Raw genomic sequence first — 18,290 nt, 5'->3', positions numbered from 1 at the left:
TTTCCACCACCTCCCGCGGGAGGGCATTCCAAGCATCCACTATTCTCTCCGTGAAAAAATACTTACTGACATTTTTCTTGAGTCTGCCCCCCTTCAATCTCATTTCATGATTAGAAAAGTAAAATTACTAGACAACAAAGGTAGAATTTTTTTTTAATTTTCTGTTTGTTGATTAGAATATGTCAGTTTTTGGAATGTACATATGCTAGAGCTGGTTTAAGACTTGGCAAAGACTCATGAAAGAAATCTCACTTATTGGTTTAAAGTCTCCAGCATTGCGGTGGTAAATCTCCAACTTTGGGATGAGCTACCTTTGGCATCCCTGCCAGCCACAAAGGCAATGGGGGCCTGAGCTGAAGGTGAGGAGGCCCAGACCCCTGAGGCCCCCCCAGACTATGCCACTGTTAGCACTGTCCATTTTCAAAGATGTTGGAGTTAATGGTCTCTCCCACTGAGGCAGTGCTGGCGCTGGAGTTTCCCTCTGCTGCATGTATGAAGCAAGGTTCCAGGCACGAAAGTTTAGCATGGTCAATAGTCTCCATCAGTACCAAGCCTAGGTCCGATGGGAGGGCTGAGTGGTTGAGGACCCATGTGAGTCCAGGTTCTTTTTGGGAATTGTGAGTTTACGTTCTTTTTTTTGAAATCCAATGAGGTCACAGAAAGCTGTTAGACTGAATTGGGAGGAGGGAATCCTCCCAAATGTGAGACACCCACACATGCCTAAAGCCTGTGCTAGGGTGAGAAGAGGTGGTAGAGTTGGACTGTGACCTTTTTGGTGCTGTTTCTGTGTTCAAAGAGTTGAAAAATGTCATCCAGAATGTGAAATCCTGCTGTAAAAATTGGGATTTTTGTATAAGTCACATAAGAACCTCCTTGTAACATGATGTCAGGGATTAAAAGTGAAGAACAAAGGTTATTCATGTATAAAAAGATGTTGGCTTTATTAGTGCTTGCGACAAGGAGGTTTAATTAAACGTCTGAGATCTGCAGCTACAGAGTTCTGAGAGCAGGAATGAGTTTGGGATAGTCATAACCTGTAGAGGATCAGCTCCTTTGCAGTCAGTGTTGGGAGGGTGCAGTAGATGGCAGCAGTCAGAGGCAGCTGTCCCCGACCTCCCTCCCTCTTCCCTCTCTTTTGCTTCTCTTCTTTCTGATCTTTCTTCCCCAGCCCTCCCATCCCTCCTCTTTCTCTCTCTCTCTCCCTCCCTCCCTCCCTGTCTGAAGTCATAAAGAAGCTGAGCCCTTGCATTGACCCAGCAGAACTGTGCAGGAAGGGAAGGAGGGAGGGAGCTGGAGCTGGAAGTTGCACTGTGGAGAAGGGCAGGAGAATGGCTGCAGGGCTTTGTGCTCAGCAGGTAGGAGACTGGCAGGAGGTGGGCAGCAGGGGATGCAGTGCCAGGCAATGTCATGCAACCTCTGATACACACATGGTGCATGGAGCAAGCAGACGAAAAAGAAAGTTCTTCTTCCTGGTTCCCCTCCCTTCACAGGGCTGCTGCTCCTGAGCCAGCAAAGAGGGAGCCAGGGCAGGAGAATGGCTGCAGGGCTTTGTGCTCAGCAGGTAGGAGACTGGCAGGAGGTGGGCAGCAGGGGATGCAGTGCCAGGCAATGTCATGCAACCTCTGATACACACATGGGACATGGAAAGTTCTTCTTCCTGGTTCCCCTTCCTTCACAGGGCTGCTGCTCCTGAGCCAGCAAAGAGGGAGCCAGGGCAGGAGAATGGCTGCAGGGCTTTGTGCTCAGCAGGTAGGAGACTGGCAGGAGGTGGGCAGCAGGGGATGCAGTGCCAGGCAATGTCATGCAACCTCTGATACACACATGGTGCATGGAGCAAGCAGACGAAAAAGAAAGTTCTTCTTCCTGGATCCCCTCCCTTCACAGGGCTGCTGCTCCTGAGCCAGCAAAGAGGGAGCCAGGGCAGGAGAATGGCTGCAGGGCTTTGTGCTCAGCAGGTAGGAGACTGGCAGGAGGTGGGCAGCAGGGGATGCAGTGCCAGGCAATGTCATGCAACCTCTGATACACACATGGTGCATGGAGCAAGCAGACGAAAAAGAAAGTTCTTCTTCCTGGTTCCCCTCCCTTCACAGGGCTGCTGCTCCTGAGCCAGCAAAGAGGGAGCCAGGGCAGGAGAATGGCTGCAGGGCTTTGTGCTCAGCAGGTAGGAGACTGGCAGGAGGTGGGCAGCAGGGGATGCAGCACCAGGCAATGTCATGCAACCTCTGATACACATAAAAGAAAGTTCTTCTTCCTGGTTCCCCTCCCTTCACAGGGCTGCTGCTCCTGAGCCAGCAAAGAGGGAGCCAGGGCAGGAGAATGGCTGCAGGGCTTTGTGCTGAGCAGGTAGGAGACTGGCAGGAGGTGGGCAGCAGGGGATGCAGTGCCAGGCAATGTCATGCAACCTCTGATACACACATGGTGCATGGAGCAAGCAGACGAAAAAGAAAGTTCTTCTTCCTGGTTCCCCTCCCTTCACAGGGCTGCTGCTCCTGAGCCAGCAAAGAGGGAGCCAGGGCAGGAGAATGGCTGCAGGGCTTTGTGCTCAGCAGGTAGGAGACTGGCAGGAGGTGGGCAGCAGGGGATGCAGCACCAGGCAATGTCATGCAACCTCTGATACACATAAAAGAAAGTTCTTCTTCCTGGTTCCCCTCCCTTCACAGGGCTGCTGCTCCTGAGCCAGCAAAGAGGGAGCCAGGGCAGGAGAATGGCTGCAGGGCTTTGTGCTCAGCAGGTAGGAGACTGGCAGGAGGTGGGCAGCAGGGGATGCAGTGCCAGGCAATGTCATGCAACCTCTGATACACACATGGTGCATGGAGCAAGCAGACGAAAAAGAAAGTTCTTCTTCCTGGTTCCCCTCCCTTCACAGGGCTGCTGCTCCTGAGCCAGCAAAGAGGGAGCCAGGGCAGGAGAATGGCTGCAGGGCTTTGTGCTCAGCAGGTAGGAGACTGGCAGGAGGTGGGCAGCAGGGGATGCAGCACCAGGCAATGTCATGCAACCTCTGATACACATAAAAGAAAGTTCTTCTTCCTGGTTCCCCTCCCTTCACAGGGCTGCTGCTCCTGAGCCAGCAAAGAGGGAGCCAGGGCAGGAGAATGGCTGCAGGGCTTTGTGCTGAGCAGGTAGGAGACTGGCAGGAGGTGGGCAGCAGGGGATGCAGTGCCAGGCAATGTCATGCAACCTCTGATACACACATGGTGCATGGAGCAAGCAGACGAAAAAGAAAGTTCTTCTTCCTGGTTCCCCTCCCTTCACAGGGCTGCTGCTCCTGAGCCAGCAAAGAGGGAGCCAGGGCAGGAGAATGGCTGCAGGGCTTTGTGCTCAGCAGGTAGGAGACTGGCAGGAGGTGGGCAGCAGGGGATGCAGCACCAGGCAATGTCATGCAACCTCTGATACACATAAAAGAAAGTTCTTCTTCCTGGTTCCCCTCCCTTCACAGGGCTGCTGCTCCTGAGCCAGCAAAGAGGGAGCCAGGGCAGGAGAATGGCTGCAGGGCTTTGTGCTGAGCAGGTAGGAGACTGGCAGGAGGTGGGCAGCAGGGGATGCAGTGCCAGGCAATGTCATGCAACCTCTGATACACACATGGTGCATGGAGCAAGCAGACGAAAAAGAAAGTTCTTCTTCCTGGTTCCCCTCCCTTCACAGGGCTGCTGCTCCTGAGCCAGCAAAGAGGGAGCCAGGGCAGGAGAATGGCTGCAGGGCTTTGTGCTCAGCAGGTAGGAGACTGGCAGGAGGTGGGCAGCAGGGGATGCAGCACCAGGCAATGTCATGCAACCTCTGATACACATAAAAGAAAGTTCTTCTTCCTGGTTCCCCTCCCTTCACAGGGCTGCTGCTCCTGAGCCAGCAAAGAGGGAGCCAGGGCAGGAGAATGGCTGCAGGGCTTTGTGCTGAGCAGGTAGGAGACTGGCAGGAGGTGGGCAGCAGGGGATGCAGTGCCAGGCAATGCCAGGCAGCCTCTGATACACAAGCAGAAGAAGAAATTAGTCTGGCATTGCTCAATCCATTCCTTGGGCTGTAGAGAAGAAGGTTCTGCTGTTTATTCCCTGTAGCTCCTCAGGCTCTTCTTCCTGATTCTTCTCTGATTTTATGAATCTCTGTTTCTATTTCCTGTGATCTCTTTAGATTTAACTTCCTTCCTCCTTCCTGCTTCCCCTCTCCCTGCACCTTCTGCATCCTACTACTACTTAACATTTCTAGAGCGCTACTAGGGTTACGCAGCGCTATACAGTTTAACAAAGAAGGACAGTCCCTGCTCGAAGGAGCTTACAATCTAAAGGACGAAATGTCAAGTTGGGGCAGTCAAGATTTCCTGAAGAGAGGAGGTAGGTGGTTAGGTGCCGAAGGCGACATTGAAGAGGTGGGCTTTGAGCAAGGATTTGAAGATGGGCAGGGAGGGGGCTTGGCGTATGGGCTCAGGAAGTTTATTCCAAGCATAGGGAGAGGCGAGGCAGAAAGGGCGGAGCCTGGAGTTGGCGGTGGTGGAGAAGGGTACTGAGGAGGGATTTGTCTTGAGAGCGGAGGTTACGGGTAGGAACGTAAGGGGAGATGAGGGTAGAGAGGTAAGGAGGGGCTGCATATCGAGTGTATTTGTAGGTTAGTAGGAGAAGCTTGAACTGTATGCGGTACCTTCTGCATCCGCCAGCTCTCTTGCTTCTACATAAGAGCATAAGAATAGCCATACTGGGTCAGGCCAATGGTCCATCTAGCCCAGTATCCTGTTTCCAGCAGTGGCCAATCCAGGGCACAAGTACCTGGCAGAAACCCAATTAGTAATAATATCCTATGCTACCAATCTTGGGGCAAGCAGTGGCTTCCCCCATGTCCATCTGAATAAAAGACTATGGACTTTTCCTCCGGGAACTTTTCCAAATCTTTCTTAAACCCAGATATGTTAATCGCTGTTACCACATTCTCCAGAAATGAGTTCCAGAGCTTAACTATTCTTTGAGTGAAAAAATATTTCCTCCTATTCGTTTTAAAAGTATTTCCATGCAATTTCATTGAGTATCCCCTGGTCTTTGTACTTTTTGAATGAGTGAAAAATCGATTCACCTCTACCCGCTCCACACCACTCAGGATTTTGTAGACTTCAATCTTGTCCCCCCTCATCCGTCTCTTTTCCAGGCTAAAGATCCATAACTTCTTTAGCCTTTCTTCGTATGAGAGCATTTCCATCCCCTCTATCATTTTGGTTGCTCTTGTTTGAACCTTTTTAAATTCTGCTATATCTTTTTTAAGATACGGTGACCCAAATTGAACACGATGCTCAAGGTGAGGTTGCGCCATGGAGCAATACAGAGTCATTATAATATTTTTGGTCCTATTTTGCATCCCTCTCCTAATAATTCCTAGCATCCTGTTTGCTTTATTGACCTCTGCTGCACACTGGGCAGAAGATTTCAGCGTATTGTCTACAATGACATCTAGACCATTTTCTTGAGTACTGACTCCTAAAGTGGACCCTAACATCAGGTAACCATGATTCGGATTATTCTTCCCAATGTGCACCACTTTGCATCTGCCTACATTATATTTCATCTGCCATTTGGGTGCCCAGTCTTCTAGTTTCCTAAGGTCTTCTTTGAAATTTTTCACAATCCGCATTTGTTTTGACAACTTTGAATAGTTTCGTGTCATCTGCAAATTTAATCACCTCACTCATTCCTATTTCCAGATAATTTATAAATATGTTAAATGTCATCGGTCCCAGTACAGATCCCTGCGGCACTTCACTATTCACCCTCCTCCATTTAGAAAAATGGCCATTTAACCCTACCCTCTGGTTTTTTATTTTTTGTTACATTTGTACCCCGCACTTTCCCACTCATGGCAGGCTATGGAGGGTTAAGTGACTTGCTCAGAGTCACAAGGAGCTGCCTGTGCTGGGAATTGAACTCAGTTCCTCAGTTACCCAGGACCAAAGTCCAGCACCCTAACCACTAGGCCACTCCACTCCACTCCTGTCCAGTAACTAATTCTTAATCCACAAAAGGACATTGCCTCCTATCCCATGACTCCTTAATTTTCTCAGTAGTCTCTCGTGAGGTTCTTTGTCAAAAGCTTTCTGAAAATCTAGATACACTACTTCAACTGATTCATCTTTATCCACATGTTTATTCATGACTTTAAAAAAATGAAGCAAATAGGTGAGGCAAGACCTCCCTTGGCTGAATCCATGCTGACTTTGTGCCATTAAACCATGTTTGTGTATGTGTTCTGTAATTTTATTCTTTATAATAGTTTCCACTATTTTGCCCGGCACTGAAATCAGGCTTACTAGTCTCTCATTTCTTGGATCACCCTTGGAATCCTTTACAAAAATCAGCATCACATTGGCCACCCTCCAGTCTTCAGGTACTATGGACGATTTTAACATCGGGTTACAGATCACTAGCAGCAGATCAGCAATTTCTTATTTGAGTTTTCAGTACCCTGTCATGTATACCATCCGGTCCAGGTGATTTATCATTCGTTAACTTGTCAGTTTGGCTCACTACATCTTCCAAGTTCACCGAGATTTCTTTCAGTTCCTCCGCATTGTCACCTCTGAAAAACATTTCCGGTACAGATAGATCTCTCACATCTTCTTCCATAAAGACTGAAGCAAAAAATATGGCCTTGTCCTCCCTGAGTGCTCCTTTTGCTGCTTCCTGATCTAACGGTCTCACAGATTCCCTCGCAAGCTTCCTGTTTGTGATATACCTGGAAAAAGTGTTACTATGAGTTTTCGTCTGTGCGGCAAAGTTTTCTTCACATTTACCCTTTTTAATCAATGCTTTGCATCTGGCTTGAGAGTACTTATGTTGCTTCTTATTCATTTGGATCCTTTTTCCATTTTTTGAAGTATGTTCTTTTGGCTTTAATAGCCTCTTTCACCTCACTTTTTAACCACGCTGGCTGTCGTTTGCTCTTTTTTCCACCTTTGTTAATACCTGGAATACATCTAGTCTGGGCTTCCACAATGGTATTTTTAAACAACATCCATGCCTGATTTAAAGTCCTAATCTTTACGGCCGATCCTTTCAGCTTCTTTTTAACCATTTTCCTCATTATGTCAGTCGCCTTTTCGAAAATTAAAAGCTGCTACAGTACATTTCCTTGCTGACTTCAACTCCAGATATCAGTTCAAATTTGATCATGTTATGATCACTGATTCCCAGCAGATCCAACACAGTTACCTCTCATACTATGCCCCGCATTCCACTAAGGATGAGATCTGTAGCAGCTCCCCCTCTCATTGGTTCCTGGACCAGTTACTCCAAAAAGCAGTCATTTATTACATCCAGAAATTTTACCACCCTAGCACTCCCTTATGTAACATTTATCCAGTCAATATTAGGATAATTGAAATCGCCCATTATTATAATGTTGTCCAATTTGCCAGCATGGCAGGAGTCAAAGGCCATAGCAAAAAGATGGGCCTTAAGACAGGCCTTAAAGGTGGGCAGGGAGGATTCCAAACGAAGGGCCAGGGGAACCATGTTCCAAAGGAGGGGACCCATCATGCTAAATATTCGAGAACATATGGAGGAAAGATGGACAGAACGTGACGGGGGTGTGTGTGTGGGGGGGAGGGAGGGAACATGCAGTAGATGGTTCTGCAAGGAGTTGAGCACCCTGGGATGGCAGTAGGAGATTGAATGTTCAGATAGGTAGTGGGGTTGGCCAGATTGAAGAATCTTACGAACTAGGAGAAGTAGCTTGTATGAGGTTCTAGAGGAGATGGGTAGACAGTGTTCATCATGGAGAAGTGGTTTAACATGGTCAAAATTTTTTTGCCCCAGTCAAGAAGCGAATGGTTGCATTCTGGACCAGTTGCAAGCGCTGAATATCTTTCTGTCAAATACCTTGTAACACTACATAAGTATTGCCATACTGGGACAGACTAGAGAGCTGCACGGCTTCCGTCCCCGCGGGAATCCCGCGGAACCCGCGGGATTCCCGCGGGGACGGAGGCAGTTCCTGCGGGGTTCCCACGGGGATGGAAGCAGTTCTGCAGGGTTCCCGCGGGGACGGAGGCAGTTCCTGCGGGGTTCCCGCGGGGATGGAACCAGTTCTGTGGGCTTCCCGTGGAAGTGTAAGCTGCACCTGCACCAGCCTCTCATCTACCGAATACCAATTTATTTGAGTGCTGTCTCCTCCTCCTCTTCTTCCTTGCTTTAACAGCATAAATGTGGAAAGTCTTCCATTAAGGAGGTGGTAGAGTCACAAATGATGACGGAATTCAAAAAGGCGTGGGATAAACACAGAGGATCTCTAATTAGAAAATGGAAGTTATATAAAAGCTAACTTTAAATGGCTGCATGTGTGTGGATGTGTCAAGTGACGCTTAGATGGCGACTCTGGCTGTGATGAACTAGGGCTGATACCTGGCAGACTTGTATGTTCTGTGTCTCATACATGGCAATCTGGTGTAGGATGGGCTGGAAAGGGCTTAGACAGCAACTTCAGTGGCTGGAACATGAGGACAGTGCTGGACAGACTTTTACGGTCTGTGTCCCACAAATGAGAACATGAATAGGCTGGAGTGGGCTTTGATGGCAACTCCAGCAGTTGGACAAAAAAGAAAAAAGCAACACTGGGCCTTCAAGATTGGGACAACAGGAGTACTTTATTTAACCAAAAACCCGACACGGGCCGTGTTTCGGCGCCAAAAAGGCGCCTGCCTCAGGGGTCAAATTTGTAAATATAGCAATTGTTCGGAATAGATTTATCTCTTTGGACTAAGCAGGAGAAGGTTCCCTCGTCGGAGCCCGCTTTCTTCGCGCCATAGCGAAATCAATGCAAGTTACTCAGGCTTTTTTAAAGGCACTGACAACCTCTATTCCGAACAATTGCTATATTTACAAATTTGACCCCTGAGGCAGGCGCCTTTTTGGCGCCGAAACACGGCCCGTGTCGGGTTTTTGGTTAAATAAAGTACTCCTGTTGTCCCAATCTTGAAGGCCCAGTGTTGCTTTTTTCTTTTTTGTTTCTCTGATTGTATACTGTATTACCCTCTCTGTCTGTACTAAACTCCAGCAGTTGGAACATAAGGATGGGGCCAGATAGACTCCTGTGGTCTTTGTTCCAGAAACACGAAAGAAAGACCATAATCAAGTATATAATATCACACTCGTTGATTTAATGATGAATTGATCATGAGTGTGACTATTGGGCAGAGTGGATGGACCGTTCAGGTCTATTTGCTGTCACTTACTATGTTACTATTAATCCTCTTTGCTCCCAGGCTGGTGCACAGACCTCACCTCTGACACAGGCACGAGAATCAGATGTCACCTGACCTACTGGCGCGTGCATGTGGCGGCCTCTCAGCACACACTGCCAGTGAATCAGAGACAAATCTTACATGTGCGCACCAGAGTGTTCCAAGTTCCAACTTCCATTCCTTCCTTGCCTACAGTGCTGTGGCTCAAATCCAGAAAGGGAGCTGACTGGAACTTTCTTTTATGTACTATTAAATTCTTACGGGGATGGGTGGGGATGGGTTAAATTCTTGCGGGGACGGGTGGGGACGGGTTGGGATGGTTTAAATTTTTGCGGGGATGGGTGGGGATGGGTAAGATTCCAGCGGGGATGGGTGGGGACGGGTAAGATTCCAGCAGGGACGGGCGGGGATGGGTAGGATTTCTGTCCCCGTGCAACTCTCTAGGACAGACCAAAGGTCCATCAAGCCCAGCATCCTGTTTCCAATCCAGGTCACAAATACCTGGCAAGATCCCAAAAAAGTACTAAACATTTTATACTGCTTATCCCAGAAATAGTGGATTTTCCCTAAGTCCATTTTAATAATGGTCTATGAACTTTTCCTTTAGGAAGCTGTCCAAACCTTTTTTAAACCCTGCTAAGCTAACCACCTTTACCACATTCTCCTGCAACGAATTCCAGAGTTTAATTACACATTGAGTGAAGAAAGTTTCTCTGATTCTTTTCAAATTTACTACTTTGTAGCTTCATCACATGCCCCCTAGTCCTAGTATTTTTGGAAAGAGTTATCAAACGATTCACGCCTACCCATTCCACTCCACTCATTATTTTGTAAACCTCTATCATATCTCCCCTCAGCCGCCTTTTCTCCAAGCTAAAGAGCCCTAGCCTTTCCTCATAGGGAAGTCGTCTCATCCCCATTATCATTTTCGTCGCCCTTCTCTGCACCTTTTCTAATTGCACTATATCTTTTTGAGATGCGGCGACCAGATTTGAACACAATATTTGAAGTGCAATAGTCAAGTCCACAAAGTACAAGCGAGTGGATAAGAACATGAAGCGCTGAGGTGATGAATAACTGATGAACAGAGTAAAGCATCTTCAACTTGAAGAAGCAAGTACATGTGATCTTGGAGATACAGGGCCGAAAGGTTAAGACGTTATCTGACACCTAAACGTTGATACCAAGGAGAGGGAATGACCTGCTATAGTGACAGAGCCAGTGGGTGAAGAGGAATTTGGACGGGCGAACATAGTGCTGGTGCACTTCCCATAGTTGATCTGATTTAGTGTTGAGGGCTTGAATAGAAGAGTTATTGGTAGGATCTATCTGTGCAAGAATTTGTATGTCATCCACATAAGTGAAGATGTTCAGTCCAAGCGACTCAACAAAGAATAACAGCCATAGAAGAAATATATTGAATGATAGTGGAGCCAAAACCGAGCCCTGCGGAACTCCACAAGGGGAGGCATAGAAGTGGATTCTTGATTTGATCTGTTCTGTAGGAACGACTGCATCCGAGTTAGAGCAGGGCCTTGAATACCTATTTCAGATAGGCATCCATGGTGTTGAAAACCATAGTAAGGTCCAATGAGATCAGGACCATTGATTCATTCCTATCATAATATTCAGGTATGCATATGATAAGACCCAAAAGATCTGTTTCTGTACTTTGAAATGTCCTAAACCCAGTCTTTTGGGGATGGAAGACTGGATGCTCGTCTAGGTGCTGTTCGAGTTGAAGGCGAACAATTTGTTCAGCCAATTTGGATACAAAAGGAAGCTTGTCAATAGGATGATAATTGGTAACTATTGTAGAGCCCAAGGCTTTAGCTTTCTGTTTTGGCGTAATAAAGGCTTGTTTCCAGACCTGAGGCACGTTATCCAGGGTTGAGGTTGTAACTAGTAACATAGTAGATGACGGCAGATAAAGACCTGTATGGTCCATCCAGTTTGCCCAACAAGGTAAACTCATTACATAAGGTATGATGTGATACTTTTGTATGTATACCTGATCTTGTCATTTTCAGGGCATAGACCATAGAAGTCTGCCCCGGCACGATCCTTGTTCTAAAACATCTGAAGTTGTCATTGAAACCCCTGAAAAGCTTGACTCCAACCCATCCAAATGTATTCAGCCACAATCAGGGCACAGACCGTAGACGTCTGCCCAGCACTGGCGTTGTTTCCCAGTTACCGTTGTTGCCACCTAATCTCAGCTAAGCTTCTTTGAATCCATTCCTTCTAAATAGGACTCCTTTGTGTTTATCCCACACATTTTTGAATTGTACTACTGGTTTCATCTCCACTACCTCCCGTGGGAGGGCATTCCAGGTATCTACCACCCTCTTAGTGAAAAAATACTTCCTTACATTATACTACTACTACTTAGCATTTCTATAGCGCTGAGTCAGCTCCCCTTCACCCTCAATTCAAGTCCTCTAGTTCTACCATCTTCCAGTTTCTGGAAAAGGTTTGTTTGCAGATTAATACCTTTCAAATATTTGAACATGCGTATCATATCAGCCCTGTTTCTCTAGGGTATACATGTTCAGGTCATCAAGTCTGTCCTCATACGTCTTGCTACTCAAACCCCATACCATTTTCTTCACTTTTCTTTAAACCTCTTTGTCTTTTTATATCCTTAGCAAGATAAGACCTCCAAAACTGAACACAATACTCCAAGTGGGGCCTCACCGACTTGTACAGGGGCATCAGCACCTCCTTTCTTCTTCTGGTTATACTTCTCTGTGCAGCCTAGCATCCTTCTGGCCATGGTCACCACCAGAAGATGAAGAAAAGGAAATAAAGTGACTCCAAACCGCTTTATAAATATGGATGACATTGGGTCGTGAGGCGCAATGGTAGAACGAACAGTTGTAAAAATCTCTGTCAGTTGTGAGGGAGATGGAGCTATGAATTCTGAGAGAATAGTGGTGGATGAGGTAGTGTCAGGTAGAGGAACAGAATACTAGTTTTAACAGGGTAGAGGCGCATATTCGCTTAGGCGTAAGTACGTAAGGCTAACCCCATAGAGCTGGTATGAGTGTGTTCACCTAAAGTTAGACTAGACCTTGGAGTACATAGAGGAAACAATCTAGGGCCACACATAGGGAAACAAATCTCTCAGGGGTCCTTTTACAAAGGCGCACTGAAAAATGGCCTGCGGTAGTGTAGGCGCTGGGCCGATCCATTTTTCAGCATGCCTGTAAAAAAGGCCCTTTTAAAATTTTTGCTGAAAATGGATGTGCGGCAAAATGAAAATTTCTGCGCATCCATTTTGGGCCTGAGACCTTACTGCCAGTCATTGACCTAGCGGTAAAGACTCACGTGGTAACTGGACAGTAATGACCTATGCTCGTTAGATGCCATTTGGCGCGTGTTCGCTACATGCGGCTGAAAATAAAAAATATTTTCCAGATGAACGCCAAAAAATGAAATTACTGCAAGAGCCACACGGTAGCCGGGCGGTAACTCCGTTTTGGCGCACGTAGACGCTTACGCGGCTTAGTAAAAGGACCCCCTCAGTTTCCAGGGTCTTGGAGTCAATTTTTCCATGAAATATTGTTAAGAGAATAACGTAAGTTGAACTCTAAAGCATTCTGAGCTCCTCCACATGTCACTGAGCTTGTTTCTGGTTTGTGTTTCAGGTACCAGTGACGTTTGAGGATATCACTGTCTATTTCTCCAAGGAGCAGTGGGGGTATTTGGATGAAGGCCAGAAGGAGCTTTACAGGGAGGTGATGAAGGAGAATTATGAAACCTTGATCTCACTAGGTAAGAATTGCATTCTCTGCATTTTTAGCAGACAGAGGGGCTGATTTCATAAAAGTAATTTGAGACATTTTCCCGTATCTCCTTCAGTCCAGAAACTTCCAAGTATGATCATGACCTGTCTCAACCCTGCTTTTCTATTTGAGGATGGCAGTGTCAGACCCAGGATTGAGGAACATTTACAGTAGAACATCCTGTGGGCCTTGCCAGTTTTCTTCCTTTCAAATCAGAGACAAAGCCTTGTCCAGTTCTTGAACAGGGTTAAAAGGAAGGGGAAGGGGAGCACAAGACTCTTGCTGGAGTAAAGGTCTTTACACCACTTTCAACCTCACGAGAAAGTGGCGATGGTGTGAACAAACAAGGTTATATCATTCTTGTTTAGACAAATGTTGTTTAAGTGTTACCATGTTATATGTTCCAGTAGTACTAGCGGCTGTTGAGGGAGCTCTTCTACCAGGTTGCTATAATAGATCTGACGTGATCATCCCGGGGGGGGGGGGGGGGAGAACTCCCGCTAAGGTTGGGGGGGGGGGGGTTGAAGGGATGGGGGGGGGAGGGGGACCCACTTAGCGGTACCATGTCATCTGGAAGGAAAGAAGTTATGGATAGGGAGAAGGTGGCGGAGCAGGTGGGGGGAAGAGGGGGGTGGTGGTTGGGAAGCGAGGATAGGGGAGGGCAGACTTATATGGTCTATACCAGAGCCGGTGATGGGAGGCGGGACTGGTGGTTGGGAGGCGGGAAATACTGCTGGGCAGACTTATATGGTCTGTGCCCTGAAAAGGACAGGTACAAATTCAATTCAAGGTAAGGTATACACATATGAGTTTGTCTTGGGCAGACTGGATGGACCATGCAGGTCTTTTTCTGCCGTCATCTACTATGTTACTATTTAATCAGAACCTGGCAGCAATAGATCGCTTTGAAACCATCTTTAATCAAAAGTATGGCACCGTGCTGATCAGCCTCTTAATCAACTTGTGAAACTGGCACTAGGGATATAACTTTGATTTAAAACTAATGGCAAAATATGACAAATGAAGGAATTTTCAATTTATGTTCCTTTATATGAACAGCATGACCATGGAGGGATAGAACGAGGCTGAATCTTCATTCATACCATTCAGTTCCAGCAGCAGCACGGTCTGTGGGGCTAGATAAGGTAGAGTCACTTTGGGAGGGGAGAAGGAAGAAGTATAAGTCAATTTACCAAACATATTGAAAGTTTTTGACAAACAGGTAAATTAGGGTTACCATATGGCTCCAGAAAAAGGAGGACGGATTGAGCCAGCCGAGTTTTACTTCCATTGCTTTCCAAGCAATGGAAGTAAAACCCGGCTGGCTCAATCCGTCCTCCTTTTTCTGGAGCCATATGGTAACCCTAAGGTAAATAAGCATACCCCTGCCTCACTTTCTTTCTTTATGTATTAGGATTGGTTTGTTGACTTTTTGAAGAAATTCACCCAAGGCGGTGTGCCTAATTTCGTGTGTGATGATAGCAGCAGCAGCAGCTCAGTAGAATACTAATTGCATGAGCAATCGAATACTATTTTATTTCTGGGATTCAGAGAGAAAATCTGATGGAAATGTGCTAACTTCAGAAAGCTACTTTACTGAAGTCAAAAAGTGGTAAACCAAAAGAGAAAGCATTCAAAGAGAACATGGATCTAAGGGAGAGACGTGCAGCGCTGTGTTGTCTCAGTGTTAAAGAAAACTGAGCTTTCAAAAACTCCCAGGCTTGGTGGCTCTATAAGCAAGAGAAATTGCACAGTCAGAGAGAAAGAAAGAAAGAACAAAGTCGGAGCTCTGAGAGAGAGACAAAGTTACTGTGTCTGTTTTTTTTTTAGGATCAGTGCTTCTAGAGCCAATGCACAATGCATAGTCCAGTCAGAGACAAAAAGGAACCCAAACAGTAGAGAATGGGCAGATAGGCAGAGGCAGGCTGACAGTCATCTATCCACCTCAAGTATATTCTGATTTTCTCAGCAACCCTCCAGACCGGTCATGATGCTTGGGTTAAGCATGCCTACCAGCAGAGGGAGACTAAGAACACCTGACTTTGAACACTGAATATCTATCCTGTGCAAAACACCAACCAGTCAGTATTTCTCAGTCTCCAGTAGAGAAGTGCAGTCTGTGCAGCCTGACCAGTCTGGTAGGCTCCGTGGGGTGCTTTGTGTGCTTTGGGCTTTGTTTTTTAATCCTTTGGAAGCTTGATACTAAAAAAATAAATAAATAATAATAATAATAAAAAAAAGAGTAGCCCTGTATTGCTGGTACCTTATCATGTTTTGGGGGTGTGGGTCCAGTGGGGCCCCGTTTTCCCACCTGGGGTGCTACACCCAGGTGGTCAGGTCCTTCCCCCTCCCCTGCCCTCTGGCTGCCGTGTAAGGGGTAAATTTTTTGAGCCACCACTTAGATCTTTTGGATGTATGGAGAATCCTTCATCCTTTTGATACAGACTTCACGTTTTATCCCCACATGCATGATGTTTATGCTCGGCTGAATTATTTCCTGCTGGCACACAACCTTTTTTCCCAGTTTCGGGATGTTGCTATTCTTTCTCCGGAGGTCTCTGATCATGCTGCAGTGGCCCCTACTCATGGAGAATGGTGCCCCATTGGTATCATGATCCTGACTTTAAGGTTTTCTTGAGAACTAAATGGTTAGACTACCTACACTGTAATGATACTCCAGATGTTGGGGTGGTGGTCTTTTGGAATGCCTCCAAAGCAGTCCTACGGGGACATATATTGGCATATACTGCGCATAAGAGGCGGGAGAGGGATAAAGCCCTGCTTGCTTTGACCCAGGTGCTTCTCTCGTTACGGAAAGGGCATATCCAGAACTTTTCTCAGGGAAAAATTGGGGAAACTTAGAAAGCAGATAGTTACCATTCTACACCAGAAGGCTGAGCAAACACTATATTTTTAGCGCTAAAAAGCTTAATAGATGAGGGGGGGGGGGCTGTTCAGGGAAATTGTTGGCTAATCTAGTTAGACCCCCCAAAAAGAAGCAAGTGGTCACATCTATCAAAGACTCTAAGGGACATACATACTTTCAGGAGCATCAGATAGTAGAGCAACGTGTCCTGTTTTACAAGACCTTGTAAGGAAAGAGGTATTTGGATCAGGATCGATGTGAAACAGAAGAAACAAGTCTCCGCAACAGTATATAGCATAAGACAAAACAGCGAAGATGACTCAAAAAGTGGCCGACGCTCCAGATAAAAATAGCTGTTTATTGAAGGATGAACAAGACTCGACACAGCTGTGTTTTGGCCTATGAGACCTGCGTCAGGAGTCTATTTACAAAACCACATAAGTTTTGTAAATAGACTCCTGATGCAGGCCTCATAGGCCGAAACAGCTGTGTCGTCTTGTTCATCCTTCAATAAACAGTTATTTTCACCTGGAACGTCATCCACTTTTTGAATCATCTTCGCTGTTTTTATTATTTATTTATTTATTATATTTGTATCCCGCACTTTCCCACTAAAAGCAGGTTCAATGCGGCTTACGTAGTAATAGGTAACACAGAATTTTGTTATGTAAAGTAGGAAATTAAGTATAACATAGTAATAGGATGGATGGGTAGGTAGAGACAGGTGATAGAGAGGAGGGTAAGGTGGGAGATAGAGTCTGGGTCAATGTCTTACACTATTTGGATCAGGATGCCATGACTCGGTTCTTTCAGGGCCTGTCACTGCCGTAGTTGGGGGAAGAGCAGCTCCGGGCCTTGAACTCCCTAATTCATAAGGAGGAGCACCTGGAGACTATTAAACAGTTGCAGCTTACCAAGGCACCTGGACCTGATGGGCTTGATCCATCATATTCTCCAGGACCTAGTGGCTGGCCCATTAGGATCTATGTGTAATGCCTTGGCTCTTGATAGTCAGGTTCAGGAGAATATGGCCAATGTTGTATTGCTGCCGAAGCTGGGGAAAGACCCAGAGCAGGTGGGCCCCATAGACCTATATCCTTCCTGAATCAGGATGTCAAGATCTCGGCTGCCACATTGGCCCAGCGTCTCAATGCTTATTTGCCTTCCCTGGTGCATCCTCAACAAGTGGGTTTTGTGCCAGGAAGTTATGCGTCTATGAGTTTAATGAAAGTCTTGGCTGCACTCCGTGATCACAGGGGGAATGGGGGGAGGGGGGGCAACAGCTGCTGTCATGGGTCTTGATATGAAGGCTTTCGATAGCATATTGTGGGATTATTTGGGGCTTTGAGTCAGTTTGGTCTGAGTGGGGTGGATACAGGCCCTCTATTCTAATCTTAGAGGAAAAGTCCATAGTCTGCTGTTGAGACAGACATGGGAAGCAACTGCTTGCCTTGGGATTGGTAGTATGGAATGTTGCCATGATTTGGGTTTCTTCCAGGTACTTGTGACCTGGCTTGGCCACCTGTTTGGAAAACAGGATACTGGGCTAGATGGACCATTACCCAGTATGGCTACTCTTACGTTCTTATGTAATCCGCTTGCTCAATTGACGGTGAATGGGAGCCTTTTCCTCCAATTTTGCCTGACATCGGGGAACTCGCCAGGGATGCCCACTGTCCCCTTTTCTGTTCCTTTTAGCGATAGAATCCTTGGCAATCAAGATTCGTTCTGATGTCGCTATTCGAGGAGTAGTGATTGGGGGGCTGGAATGTAAAATCAGCTTATTCACGGATGATATTATATTTAGAGCAAGCAAATAAGTACCTTGATACCACCCTAGCTATAGTTCAAAAATATGGACAACTTTTTGGGCTGCAAGTCAACTGCGCTAAATCGGAATTACTGGTGCTTGCAGGTGGCCCGAGTGCCCCTTGGCAATGGGCTCTTGCCATCTCCCCTATCTTGGCACCTGTAAGGTACTTGGGAATTTATTTAGAAATATAGAAACATGACGGCACATAAAGGCCAAATGGCCCATCCAGTCTGCCCATCCTCTGTAACCCCTAACTCTTCCTTTTCCTAAGTACTACTACTACTACTACTATTTAGCATTTCTATAGCACTACAAGGCGTATGCAGCGCTGCACATGCTTATCAGATGCCTTTTTAAATTCTGACACAGTCCTTGACTCCACAACCTCCACTGGGAGGCCATTCCACACTTCCACCACCCTTTCTGTGAAATACTTTCTTAGATTACTCCTAAGCCTATTCCCTCTTAACTTCATCATGTGCCTCCTCATTCCAGAGCTCTCCTTCAGTTGAAAAAGGCTCACTTCTTGTACATTAATGCCTTTGAGATATTTAAAGGTCTCTATCATGTCTCCTCTCTCCCTCATGTCTTCCAGTATATACAAGTTGAAGTTCA

General features: G+C 46.4%; 1 protein-coding gene across 1 annotated transcript in view; it reads left to right on the top strand.

Moving 5' to 3' along the window:
- The first annotated feature begins 1,236 nt into the window (after positions 1 to 1,236).
- LOC115464682 (gastrula zinc finger protein XlCGF58.1-like) overlaps positions 1,237 to 18,290 on the top strand; it is a 48,273-nt gene continuing 31,219 nt past the window's right edge. The window contains exons 1-2 of the mRNA XM_030195075.1: positions 1,237 to 1,355; positions 12,859 to 12,985. Coding sequence (XP_030050935.1) covers positions 1,329 to 1,355; positions 12,859 to 12,985 — 154 coding nt within the window. The 5' untranslated portion in view covers positions 1,237 to 1,328. The remainder of the gene's footprint in view (positions 1,356 to 12,858; positions 12,986 to 18,290) is intronic.

The sequence above is a fragment of the Microcaecilia unicolor genome, chromosome 1, assembly GCF_901765095.1.
Source record: "Microcaecilia unicolor chromosome 1, aMicUni1.1, whole genome shotgun sequence".
Classification (NCBI taxonomy): domain Eukaryota; kingdom Metazoa; phylum Chordata; class Amphibia; order Gymnophiona; family Siphonopidae; genus Microcaecilia; species Microcaecilia unicolor.
The sequence above is the reverse complement of the archived record's forward strand: the minus strand, read 5'-3'. Positions and strand labels throughout refer to the sequence as shown.